This window comes from Halichoerus grypus, chromosome 7 (genome assembly GCF_964656455.1).
Source record: "Halichoerus grypus chromosome 7, mHalGry1.hap1.1, whole genome shotgun sequence".
In the NCBI taxonomy this organism is placed as follows: Eukaryota; Metazoa; Chordata; class Mammalia; order Carnivora; family Phocidae; genus Halichoerus; species Halichoerus grypus.
Genome location: NC_135718.1, coordinates 39,128,769 through 39,141,826, shown reverse-complemented (window position 1 = coordinate 39,141,826; position 13,058 = coordinate 39,128,769). Strand labels below are relative to the sequence as shown.

The window sequence follows — 13,058 nt, the reverse complement described above, 5'->3', positions numbered from 1 at the left end:
TCACAGGGAAAAACACCCCTGAATCTCTAGATATGCTTTATACAAACAGATGTCCTTAAATCTCTAACACTGGAATAGCTGAGCAAATGATGTATCAGTTTGATGGAATATTATATAAGCATTAAGATTAAAGATGATAAAACTATGTAACACAACTTTCTAATATAACCTAAAACATCTTAAATATACTTTTATATCTAGATATAACTGTAAAATACTACATATAAGTGCAAAGACTTGAAGAAAATAAGAAATGAGTATTTGGTACAGTTATAGGGACTCCTCCAACCATCTGTATGTTTACAAAGTAAATAAAAATCAGAAGGTCAAAAATGCAATGCCTCCTCTCTCTAAAGAACTATAAAACTATCATCAGCACCTTGGTAATCACCTCATATTTATGGTCTACACTAAGCACACCAAAACTTGCTATATATTACCCTTCTGGGCAAGGTCACCTGATAAAAGGGAAACAAGGTCCTGTCTGAGTAGTTTCATTAAGAAGAGAGAGAAAAAATGACTACTTTACCTCATAGCAAGGTGACAGAGGTATTTTAACCAATGGCATGTTTTACTGCCATTGTCAAGTGTCAAATTTAACATTACTTTTTACCAAAATTAACAACTGTATCCAATTTAAACCCAGAAAATTACAAAATGCAAATAGACCATGTATAAATTACAATTTAAGTGACAAAGATGGTATTAGTTTGGTCAACTTTGCATGAAAAATTATATCTCTGTAAGAGTAAGAGATATATAGATTCAAGGATATTCTGATACAGACATAAGCCTTCTATTACTTTATGCCTGCCACTGAGCATCATATGGATCAAAAGCTTGATAAAGGAACTCTGAAATTACTGGTCCTATCTCAAAATACAAAATTGGTTTGGATTCTATTAATATGATTATAAAAATTACCCTCCACAACTAACTCCTTGAAGAAATTAATAAGCTGACCCTAAAATTCACATGGAAATGCAAAAGATCCACAACGGCCAAGACAAACTAGAAAAAGAACAAAGTTGGAGGATTCACACTTCCCAGTTTAAAACTTACTTCAAAGTTTAGTAATCAAGACTGTGTGATAGTGGCATAAAGACAGACATCTAGATCAATAGAACAGAACTGAGGAGGCCAGATAAATTTTTATGGTCAAATGGTTTTTGAAAAAATGTCAAGAAAAGTCAATAGGGATAGAAGAGTCTTTTCAACAAATGGTTTGGAAACAACCAGATACCCACTACAAAATAATGAAATCAGATATCTACCTTGTACAGTATATGAAAATTAACACAAAATGGATACTCAGCTGCAAAACAATAAAAGGGGGCCCCTAATTCATACCATATACGTAAATTAACATAAAATGGATCATGGTATAAGAGCTAAAACCATAAAATTCTTAGAAACAAACAAAGGAGTAAATCTTTCTGACCTCAGATTAGCTTCTTAGATATGACAACAAAAATAGAAACAAAAGAAAAAAATAAATTAGAATTTATTGAAATTAAAAATTTTTGTGCTTCAAAGGATACCACTAAGAAAATGAAAAGACAACCTATAAAATAGGAGAAAATATCTACAAATCATATATATGATAAGGAACTTATGACTTAAAGGACAGTCACAACTCAGTAAAAAAAAAAAAAAATGTTTTAAAGGGCAAAGGATTTGAATGGATATTTCTCAAAATAAGATACAGAAATGGTCAAAAGCCATGTGAAAAGATGTTCAACATCATTAGTCATTAGAGAAATGCAAATCAAACCACAATGATACTTCTTCACACCAACTAGAATGGCTAAAATCAAAAGGACACACATTAACAAGCAAGGATGTGGAGAAACTGGAATCCTTTTGCAATGCTGGTAGGACTGTAAAATAAGGCAGCCACTTTGATAAATAGTTTTGACAGTTCCTTAAAATATAAAATAACAAGTTACCACATAACCTAGCAATTCCTAGGTATATATTCAAGGGAGTGAAAAAATAGGCCCACACAAAAACCTATACGTGAATGTTCACAGCAACACTAATAGTAATGGCCAAAAAGTGGAAACAACCCAAATAGCCATCAACTGATGAATGGATAAACAACATGTGGCATACCCATACAATGGATTATTATTCAGCCATAAAAAGGTATAAAGTATTAACATATGCTACAACACAGATGAACCTTGTAACACTGTGCTAAGTGAAAGAAGTCAGTGCATTTAACAGGCTATTTGCATATTTCCTTTAACTATTTCTCCTCTACACCTTTTACACTCAACCACCCAAATACTATGTCCTCTATAATATCTGCCCCACGATCCCCTTCCAGGACCCACTAGACTCTATTAAACCATTTCTTCCACTCTGACTAATTATTATAGTCATCTATGGACATGTTCAGGGCTCCCTGCTTTCTGATAAGACTGTCAATCAATTCTGTATCTTTAATAAAACAGTGGCTTATATATAAGGGTGTTCAGTGTTCTTAAGGGATAAACATCATTACAATAAAAAGAACACAGGCTTTAAGTCCGACTCTTGATCTGAGCTCAGGTCTTGATCTCAGGGTTGTGAGTTCAAGCCCTGCATTGAGCTCCACACTGGAGGTGGAGCCTACTTAAAAAAAAAAAAAAAAAACGTGGAATTTGGAATTTAAAGTCTAAGAGTCCTTCATGTATTCAGTGAATGGTTACTGGTCACCTATTTTGTACTTGAACTGAATTGAACTCAAATCTAGATCTCCCAATACCTCATTGGTGAACTCATTCAATATTTGTGTAACGTTGAGCAAGTTACTTAAGCTTTCTCTAAATCTACCTTCCTCTCTAAATTGTGCTATCTACCCTTCACAAAAGTTTGAGGATTGGGGCACCTGGGTGGCTCAGTCAGCTAAGCGGCTGCCTTTGGCTCAGGTCATGATCCCAGGGTCCTGGGATCAAGCCCCGCATCGGGCTCCTTGCTCAGCAGAGCCTGCTTTTCCTTCTCCCTCTCTCTCTGCCTGCCTGCCACTCCCCCTGCTTGTGCTCTCTCTCTATCTCTCTCTCTCTGTGTCAAATAAATAAAATCTTAAAAAAAAAAGTGTTTGAGGATTAAATTCAATATTATATTCCTTTTTGTACATATGTCTTCAATAAATGCAATTTCCTTTTTCTTCCTTTCCTCAAAAGTAGCTGAACACATTTCTTTTGGTCTGTGAAAATATGTGGTAAATAGAGGATATACCCAGGAGAAAAATGATCTCAAACTTTAAAAGCAAGTTAATTTCAAATTTATATTATAAACTTCACGTTTTATTTGTAAAATTACCTGTTTATAGAGTCTGAGAAGTAATGTCATTTGAACTGGAGAGCTCTCATTCTCACAATGATACCACTATAGTTGCTAGAAAATTACTTTATCCTAACCAAAATTTGCTTTTCCAAGAGGCTTGAATGTCTTATAGGAACACTTTCTTAGGCAACAAATTTAGCAAATATAGTAAGCCCTTACACTCTGCAGAAGATACTGTACAGGGTGCTTTATGTGTTAATTACACTTTCCAAATGAGATGTCACCTTTCTTTGAATTTCCATGCAAATTTTATTTATTATTTTTTTAAGCTTTTATTTATTTATTCGAGAGAGAGAGAGAGAGCTTGGGGGGAGGAGTAGAGGGAGAGGGACAAGCAGACACCACACTGAGCATGGAGCCCAAGGCAGGGCTCGATCTCAGGATCCCGAGACCATGACCTGAGTTGAAACCAAGAGTCGGAGGCTTAACCAACGGAGCCACCTAGGCACCCCTCTGTGCAATTTTTTTTTTCATGCAATTTTTAAATTTATCTTGTGGCACTCCCTCTTTGCCTTGCTTTTATTCTTCTAACACAACTATGAAACCAGTATTCTTACCCATTAAAATGGTATACTAAATTACTACAATTTCCTATGGAAGATTATTCTAGAGCATAAACCCCAGGCTATATTTTGTGCTCTTTGACCTAGCCATCTAATTTCTGGGAATCAAAGACACAATATTGAATTTGGGAAAACATATATGCATATATGCACATATATGTGTGTGTATACATATACATACACGTATATACATAAACGTGTTACTACAGTAGAAATAAGAACAGAGGAAAACTGGATGCAACCTAGATGTTTCTAGTCATGAAATATCATATAGCCATTAATAATGTTGATGATGGTACAAAAACTTAACAGGGCATTATGAGAGATTAAAGCAAAATTCAAAATTAGTTCCTAAAACATAAATATAACAGGAAATATTTCTCACAAAAATAAAGGACAATAATTATGTTATTGTGACAGATTTATGGGTATTTTCTCAAAATTTTTAAACACATATTTTCATAAGTTAAAGAAATAAGCATACTTTTACCTTATCCCAGAAATCAACCAAAGCTGTAAAGTCCCATTTCTTAGAATATGCCACATTGTATTTCAGGATAGCATCCTATGGAAAAAGCATAAACAAAACCTCATGATATAGTCAAGTAAATTATCTATGAATACCCTTTCTCCTTTACGAACTACTTCCAGTAAACTTCTTAATCAGCATTAAGCTTCCTCCTACCATTAGCTACTCCATATCAGTAGCTATGAACAAACAGAATACACACTAATTTCTTATTCACTTAAGAAAAATGAGATTAGACAGGTCAAGCAATAGGAAAAAAATCATAACTCCAACGCTTGCATTATAAACAGAGGTGATACACTCAATGGACAAAAATTGGATCTTGGAGATAAAAAAAATTTAAATATCATAATGACTGTTGGCTATCAATAGGTTCACACTATACATGCAAATATACAGTGTATTTGCAGTATTAAAATTTCATGAGAAGAGTAAATTAGGGAAAAATGTCTAAAAAGGCTTCCCGGGAGAGATGGCAATAATGAAAAAAAGACTGAGAAACATTGCTCTAAGGCATAAAATGGTCTTTTTTCCTTTATTATCAGCTGTTTTTATAAGCTACATATAAATGGTTATCTTTCCCCAGCAGTTCATATAAACTATATATTTATGTAGAAAGAAAAGTGAAAATAGCACGCCATCTACTGGTGTGACATCTAACTGACTAGGCAGTACTTTATTCTTGGTTAACGGTGATAAAAACAAAACAGGCCCCAAAAGGAGTCAATTATGCTAAACCGTACTTTTCCAGAGACTTAACTTAATTACAGTTTCAGCCTCTCCCACAAATGGAATCTTAAACCAGTCAATGAGGAATCACCTGGTCAGCACTAGATAGTTCATGATAGAACTCTCCATCCCCTAAAGGAAAATGACTGCCACAACCAATCTTTTTCCTAGTACAACTTACTTGCTTCCAGTCCCTTCTGCCTATAAGTCTTTCATTTTGTACAGCATCCTAGAGTACCTTTCCATCTGCTAGATAAGGCCCTGCCTGATTCATAAATCATTGAATAAAGCCAGTAAGATCTTTAAAATTTACTCAGATGAATTTTATTTAATACCAGAGTGGGGTGTGCATAAGACAATCCATTAGTTATGCAGAAAGAAATATTATGGTTGATCCAGGTACAACACAAGAATTGAAAATCTGCATGTAACTTTTGACTCCCTCCAAAAACTTACCTACTAATAGCCCACCGTTGGCCAGAGCCTGATAACATAGTCAATTAACACATATTTTGTATGTTATATGTATTATATACTGCATTCTTACGATCAAGTAAGCTGCAGAAAAGAAAATATTAATAAAATTATAAGGAAAATACATTTACAGTACTGTATTATCCAAAAAAATCTGCACAGGAGACTGGTGCAGTTCAAACCTGTGTTGTTCAAGGGTCAATCGTATTTATAATTATATTTTATCTCATCCTTTTAAATTTCTATTTTGGTTATATTTTATAATGTATATATTACTAAAGTAATACACATTGAATTTATAAGCAACTATTTATATTTATAATATACATCTCCAATTTTTCTACTGAAGGTGTATGTAAGTTGAAAAAACACTGTTAGATTACTTGACTGAGTTTTTAAAAATTAATACTCTGCCAAAAATTAATACTCAGCTGCCTGAAAAATACTTCATGCCATATAAACAAACACCAAGCACCTAGATTAAAAAGTAAACCAACAATATATATTTACTTGGAATCAGGGGATATCTAATTTCCTTCAAAACATCAATCATAAGATAATATGGCAAAAGGAGTTTATTTTTCTTACAGCCACATGCAAAATTTTCCATTAAGAAAAGATTTTAAGGATTTTTTTTCTAATTACTATTATCTGATTTCAGAACCTCATACAAAGTATTAAACAGCAATGTCTATCAACAGGTAAAAAGACAAACAATGCATACACTGCAACAAACTGCTGATACGCTCAACAACATGGATGAATCTCGAAAATTTTCATTCTGAGTCAAAGAAGCCAGACACACTAGCATACATACTATGTGATTCCATTCATGTAAAATGTAAACTAATCTATGGTTAAAAAAAAAAAAGAAAAAGAGAAAAGCAAATCAGTAGTTGCCTGGGGACAGCGCAGAAAGAGGAATCAACTACAGGAATAAGAGGAATCTTTGAAGGTGACAGAAATGTTCTGTACCTTGATTGTAGAGGGGGTTTCATGGGTATATGCAAATGTCAAAAATTATGAAATTACATACTTGAAAAGCATGCATTTTCTTACATGTAAATTATTCCTCAAAGTTGGTAAGGAAAAACATTTTACATTCTAACTTTTACACTCTTAATTCTTTTTTTTTTTTTTTTAAAGATTTTATTTATTTTTTGACAGAGAGAGACAAAGCAAGAGAGGGAACACAAGCAGGGGGAGAGGGAGAGGGAGAAGCAGGCTTCCCGCGGAGCAGGGAGCCCGATGCGGGGCTCGACCCCAGGACCCTGGGATCACGACCCGCGCCGAAGGCAGACGCCCAACAACTGAGCCACCCAGGCGCCACCTACACTCTTAATTCTTTAATGGGATTTTATAATTAGTATTAATTCCTAACTAATATCTACTTTTACTTTAGTAAAAGTCTCAAAAGTAATCTACCACAAGGTCTCCTATCATTAGAAAAACCGGATGCTGTTCTGTATTCTTAGCTATCAACTACTGAGATTTCCTTTAATTCATAATTCATGATACCCACAATTAGTTAAAGCACAAAGAAGTCCATTCTTTGCAAATTATCAGACACATCAATTATAGAAACATTACTGTGTAAATTGACTTTTGAAGACACTATTCCTTTTTTATTTTTTTATTTTTATTTATTTATTTATTTTTAAGATTTTATTTATTTATTTGAGAGAGAGAATGGGATAAAGCGAGCATGAGAGGGGGGAGGGTCAGAGGGAGAAGCAGACTTCCTGCTGAGCAGGGAGCCCGATGTGGGACTCGATCCCAGGACTCCAGGATCATGACCTGAGCCGAAGGCAGTCGCTTAACCAACTGAGCCACCCAGGCGCCCGACACTATTCCTTTTTTAAACTTTTAACATTTCTAATCCCACTTAACTCAATATCAAATAAAAGCAGTAAAAAGATTATTATACTCAGTAAGAGGGACTTAATGTTCCCCCCGCACAGTGTTCTTTCAGCAAAAGAAACAATTACCATAAGCAGATAGAAGAAAATCTCGATGAATTACTCTGTTCTGTTGAATCTACCATAAAATAAACAAGAAAGGGAAATTCAGAGTAAAGCAATTACCCCTTCTTAAAGTAATCACTGGTACACTAAGGAATTGCTAAAGAGGTGAGCAGACAAGGTAATTTAGAACACTATGATTATTCTGTGTTTATGCTTAAAGAAAAAAACATGAAAAATTTAAATAATCCTGCTTATAAGGCCGTCGGACCTAAGACAGTGTTTCTCAAATGGAGTATAGATAGTATTCTTAGGCGGCCTGCTTCTGTTTTTCTAAGTTTATAATTGTGATTTTGGAACACAAAGGGCAAAAGACAACACACTGTAGGAATGAAGGCTGGTGCTTTAAGCAGATAAAAATGGTGAAAATTTTGAGCTATCCTAAGAATGTAGTACAGGACTGTCAGATTCTACAGAACCTGGACCAAAATGCTATCATTTTTATTTGCAAGCTGATGTTCTCTATACAGATCCCATCTTTGTATCTACTAACATCCACCAACTGTTTGTGATTAGTAAGTAGTGAAAAGAAAATGAAGAATTTTTTTCTTTATAAAGTATTTTTTAAAGTTCTCAGCATACTATTTTGAGGTTCAGATCAGTGGTTAAAAAACTTTTGTGCAAAAAGGGGATACTGAGTATAAACTGTTTTCACTGTGATAATGAACACAACTCAAATGATGGTTCATAATGCTTAAAATGTAAAAAAAATCAAATGGACATAGCTGTAAGTATAAAGAGTTTATATTCAGTTTTATGCTTGTACATATGTAGTTAACATTATACTAAAAATAAGTAAACTCCGGCAGATCCTGAGAGCTTCTTCCATTTAAAAGGAGTACATTACAAGATTGAGAAACACTGCCCTTAAGGAATGAAATTTTCAAAATACATTATGATACAACATCCAATGTTTTCCATGTAGAGAAAAAAGAAAAGCAAGCAGGAGCTATAGAAAGGTACAGAAAGTTTAAGAATAACTTGTTATGTATAAATGGAAAAACAGTATAAAACCTGAGGAAACTGTACACAACAAACTAAGTCTCTCAAAGAAAATGAAACCCATTTTCACACAAGTATAGAAAAATCTGTTATTATTATAGTTATAAAACCTTTAAAAGTTTACATGGCTATAATGCCAAAAATAAACATATACTCACCCATATTTTAGATATTAGAAAAACAACCTAATGGTTGCTCTTACAGTCTTAAGTGAAATATTAAAAAAATCAAAAAATAAATTATTGCCAAAATGTACGATTAATAAATAATTAGATTGCTAGAAGCTATATTAACAGCAATATAAAACAGAATGTTTAATGTATACTTTAATCATTAGGAAACTCTGTTCCCTTTGGGCAAATATTGCTAAAGTCATAATTCTTTCATGATTTACTTTTAAAGATATTTCAGAAACATGATAATTCTAAAAAATAAAAGAAGCCTGGTCTGAAGGAAATTGGATGGGGAATCAAGAAACAAAGGTCTTATTCCTCGTTCTCCAAATTATTCTGTGTAGCTCCAGGCAAGTCATTTACAACTCTAGATTCTTCTACTCATTTGCTAGTGATGGAGTGGAAACCAAGAATGTCTCTTAAGAAAGTTCCTCAGGAAGCAAGCACTTTGCATACAAATATGTTGTTACCCGAGTCTATTAAAGATCAAAAAATGTCTTTAAGGGACACACAAGGCCCATCTCTAAGAATTACATACCAGAGGCAACAATAGCAAAAACAACTACCTTCAGGTTTTGGGGTCGTGTGAATTTGTTGAGAAGTGCAGTTTGAATGAGCTCCCACCGGCTCCCTGCAGTTCGCTCACCATTCTTTAAGGAAAAGGAAAAACAAATGAAATTATTCTAAGTTTTTTTGGATCATAGAATCAGAAGTCAAACAAACACATACTAAACTATCATTCAGAGAGTAAAAGAACATCTGTTTTGTGCTTACTTCATCTTCCACAGGGTACAAGTTTTGTTCTGAACAAGGCATCTTAACATGCTTGTTGTCCCACAAATCTTTAAAATGTGTTGGAAAGGGTTTAGGAACTTCTCCTGCTCGCAAAAGGTCTACCTGAAAGAGAGGGAAACAAGGAAACTGTAAGTGCATAGAAATTAGGCGTACCTTCTACAAATTAATCCAAATTAAAGCAGCCAAAGCAAATGCTATAAAATGCAGACCAGCTCCTCTGTAAGAATCTGAGAAGTCCTCTCCAGCTGTTCCTGCTCCTTATCTCCAGTGGATCAGTTTCCAAGTCATCATATTTGCTCATTCCATCTCCATCCCATCTAGGCCCCTAGTCCTCATTATTGCTTGCCTTCTAGCCCTCCCCTAACTCCCACTGCCCCCAGATATTCACCCTCCATAAAGCCCTTATTCTCACTTGGGAACAACCTTAATCTTTCTAAAGTATTCCCAGGCTCTTAATCCTATAATGGCTCCCCTCTGCCTATAGTGATTCCAAATGATGTTCCTAGTTTTTAACATCCTCTCTTACCCAAACACTGTCTGGTTAAACATCTATTCTGACCTTCAACACTCGACTCAATTTTCATTTCCTCTAAGAAGTCTTCAAAAACTTAAGGACAGTTAGTTTATTCCCTCCTGTTTTATTAGATCATTATCACACCAGAGCACACCTGTTTTTCCTTCCCCAACTGGACTCTAAACTTCCTGAGAATAATAACCGTATTAACTGTGGATTCTAAATATTCATGAAAGAACATGGCTTATGTGTTTTTGTATGCATATCTGTAGATACATATACATGTAAATACATACATATGTGTTCACATACACATATACTACTTATAATAAACATTAAATAAATGTTTGAGGAAGAGGATAAACATGGAAGTTTTACATTTTGCCTATTCTGAACATTCCATATAAATGGAATCATACAATATGTGGCCTTTTGTGTCTGGCTTCTTTTGCTTAAGTGTAATGTTTTCAAGGTTCATCCATGTTGTAGCATGAATTTGTACCTCACCGCAAATAAAAAATCACATAAATATAAAATTTGAGCTGTAATATGTTATGAATGAGAGGTTCATGGTGTTATGAGAACCTACTCTAGACAATTCCAATTTACCTGGCAAGCTTAGAGAAGACTTCCTTGAGGAAGTGGCAAATGAGCTGAACTCCAAAGGATAAAAAGAAGTTAACTAGGAAAAGGAAGACAGGAAGCTTGTTCCTCAAAAAGGGAACAGCTAATGGAAAGGAAGACTGTCCAATAGGCAGCTCATAAAAAGTCTGCAACTCAAGGAGTGCCTGGGTGGCTCAGTCAGTTAAGCGTCCAATTCTTGATTTCAGCTCAGGTCATGATCTCAAGCCCTGAGTCAGACTCTGCTCTGGGTGTGGAGCCTGCCTAGGATTCTCTCTCTCCCTCTGCCCCCCAATCTTGGGGAAAAAAAAAAAAAGGAAAAAAAAAATGTCTGCAACTCAAGAGAAATAAAGTTGTAGGCCATCTATACAGGTGACTGTTAAAACCCTCACCATGGAGGAGACTACACATAGAGAGAAAGTGAGAAGAAAACAGGACCTACGGAAAAGCCTTGAGGAACTCTAACAACATTTAATGGCCACGTATGCCAGAAAAACTAAAGGAACATAAGACATGGCTAAGGAGGTAGGAAGAAAACTAGGATTATATGCTATCATAGAAGCCAAGGAACGAGACTATTTTTAAGAAGAAAGAACAGTCAAGAGTCAACAATTTGGCTAAAAGTATTTTCAACTCCAGCCCCAAGGTGATTTTGTAAAAATATTCCATGTGATCAGAGGTGACAAAACAGATACCATCCAGCTTCACACACAGGGGAACATATCATATATATGAAAGTAGGCTTTGTGTGTTTGCATCTGAATGTGTTTCTACATGTGTTTATCATGTCTTTAAAGATAATCTAGCACCAAATAACATGTCCCTGCAATTTCAGATTGCCTTACATTTCTAACAGTAAATATCAGCTTTATTTATTACTTAAAATTGTGTAACTATTAATATCTGGCATCTTAGAAATGTAACTAGGGCTGTTTATCGAACAACTATTAGTTACACATATATATTACTGTATTCAGGAAAAAGAATCTAGAAGAAAATACACCAAATTGTTAAACTCTGGAAATAGGACTAAGAGACTTGGGTTTTGAGTTACATACTTTCATATAATAGCTGCCTTTTTTATTTTTTTTACAATGAGCCTACATTACTTTTATAATAAAATAAAGATTTTTTATTTTTTTTTTTTTTAAGATTTTATTTGTTTATTTGACAGAGATAGACAAAGCGAGAGAAGGAACACAAGCAGGGAGAGTGGGAGAGGGAGAAGCAGGCTTCCCGCTGAGCAGGGAGCCCGATGTGGGGCTCGATCCCAGGACCCTGGGATCATGACCTGAGCCGAAGGCAGACGCTTAACGACTGAGCCACCCAGGCGCCCCAAAATAAAGATTTTTTAAAAGATTTTTAAAATTCACAGGTTATACCCCTGAAACAAATACTACATTATATGTTAATAAAAATAAAAAAATAAAAAAATAAAAGCTGAAATGGTACAAATAAAATAAAACAAAAAAGTAAAAAAAATTCACAGGTTATTGGATATCTAAAAATAAGTAAACAGTAGGGGCGCCTGGGTGGCTCAGTTGTTAGGCATCTGCCTATGGCTCAGGTCATGATCTCAGGGTTCTGGGATCGAGCCCCATGTCGGGCTCTCTGCTCAGCGGGAAGCCTGCTTCTCCCTCTCCCACTCCCCCTGCTTGTATTCCCCCTCTCGCTGTCTAGCTCTCTCTGTCAAAATAAATAAATAAAATCTTTAAAAAAAAAAATAAGTAAACAGTAATTACAGAGATTAAGTAATCATGGTATAGGATGCTTTGGGTTTTCCTTACGGCCAGTGGGAAAAAGAAAGGCAGTAAACTCAAAATGTCACTTAGCTCTTCAATCAATCTTTTCTCTGAATCTTGACCATTAACATCTTCTCAGTCATCCAGCCTTTTCTTAATTTTCCCTGCATTATCAGTGCCCCCTTTTCCCTTATCACCCGTATTTAAGAATATTCACCATATCCTATCAATTTTACCCCAAAACAAAGCAACCATCTATATTCTTTATTTCCACATTACCCTATCTCAGTGACTTTCAAACTCTTTTAAGTATCAGAACCCTTTCTTCACCTAAGAAATCTGACATGAAATCATATTTAAATAAAACTATTTTTATAAATATAATTTTTCAATAACTTTTATTTGTTCTAACATCAATAAATGACAATGAGATTACAAAATACAAAATTTGAAATTGGGAATTAAGGATGACAGCTAAAGCTTATATCAACCTACTTAATTTACATTTATATCTCTTACATAGTATTAAGAAAATCCTACTCCTACACCTAAATAGTTGCAA

The 13,058-nt window shown here is 34.6% G+C and overlaps 1 protein-coding gene across 5 annotated transcripts in view; it reads right to left on the bottom strand.

The window, feature by feature from the left end:
• PARG (poly(ADP-ribose) glycohydrolase) overlaps positions 1-13,058 on the bottom strand; it is a 121,467-nt gene that overhangs the window by 93,927 nt on the left and 14,482 nt on the right. For all 5 annotated transcript variants that reach the window (XM_036073414.2, XM_036073423.2, XM_036073405.2 and 2 more), the window contains 3 exons: positions 9,599-9,721; positions 9,391-9,474; positions 4,387-4,461 (listed from right to left, as the gene is read on the bottom strand). In XM_036073414.2, the coding sequence (XP_035929307.1) occupies positions 4,387-4,461; positions 9,391-9,474; positions 9,599-9,721 (282 nt within the window). The remainder of the gene's footprint in view (positions 1-4,386; positions 4,462-9,390; positions 9,475-9,598; positions 9,722-13,058) is intronic.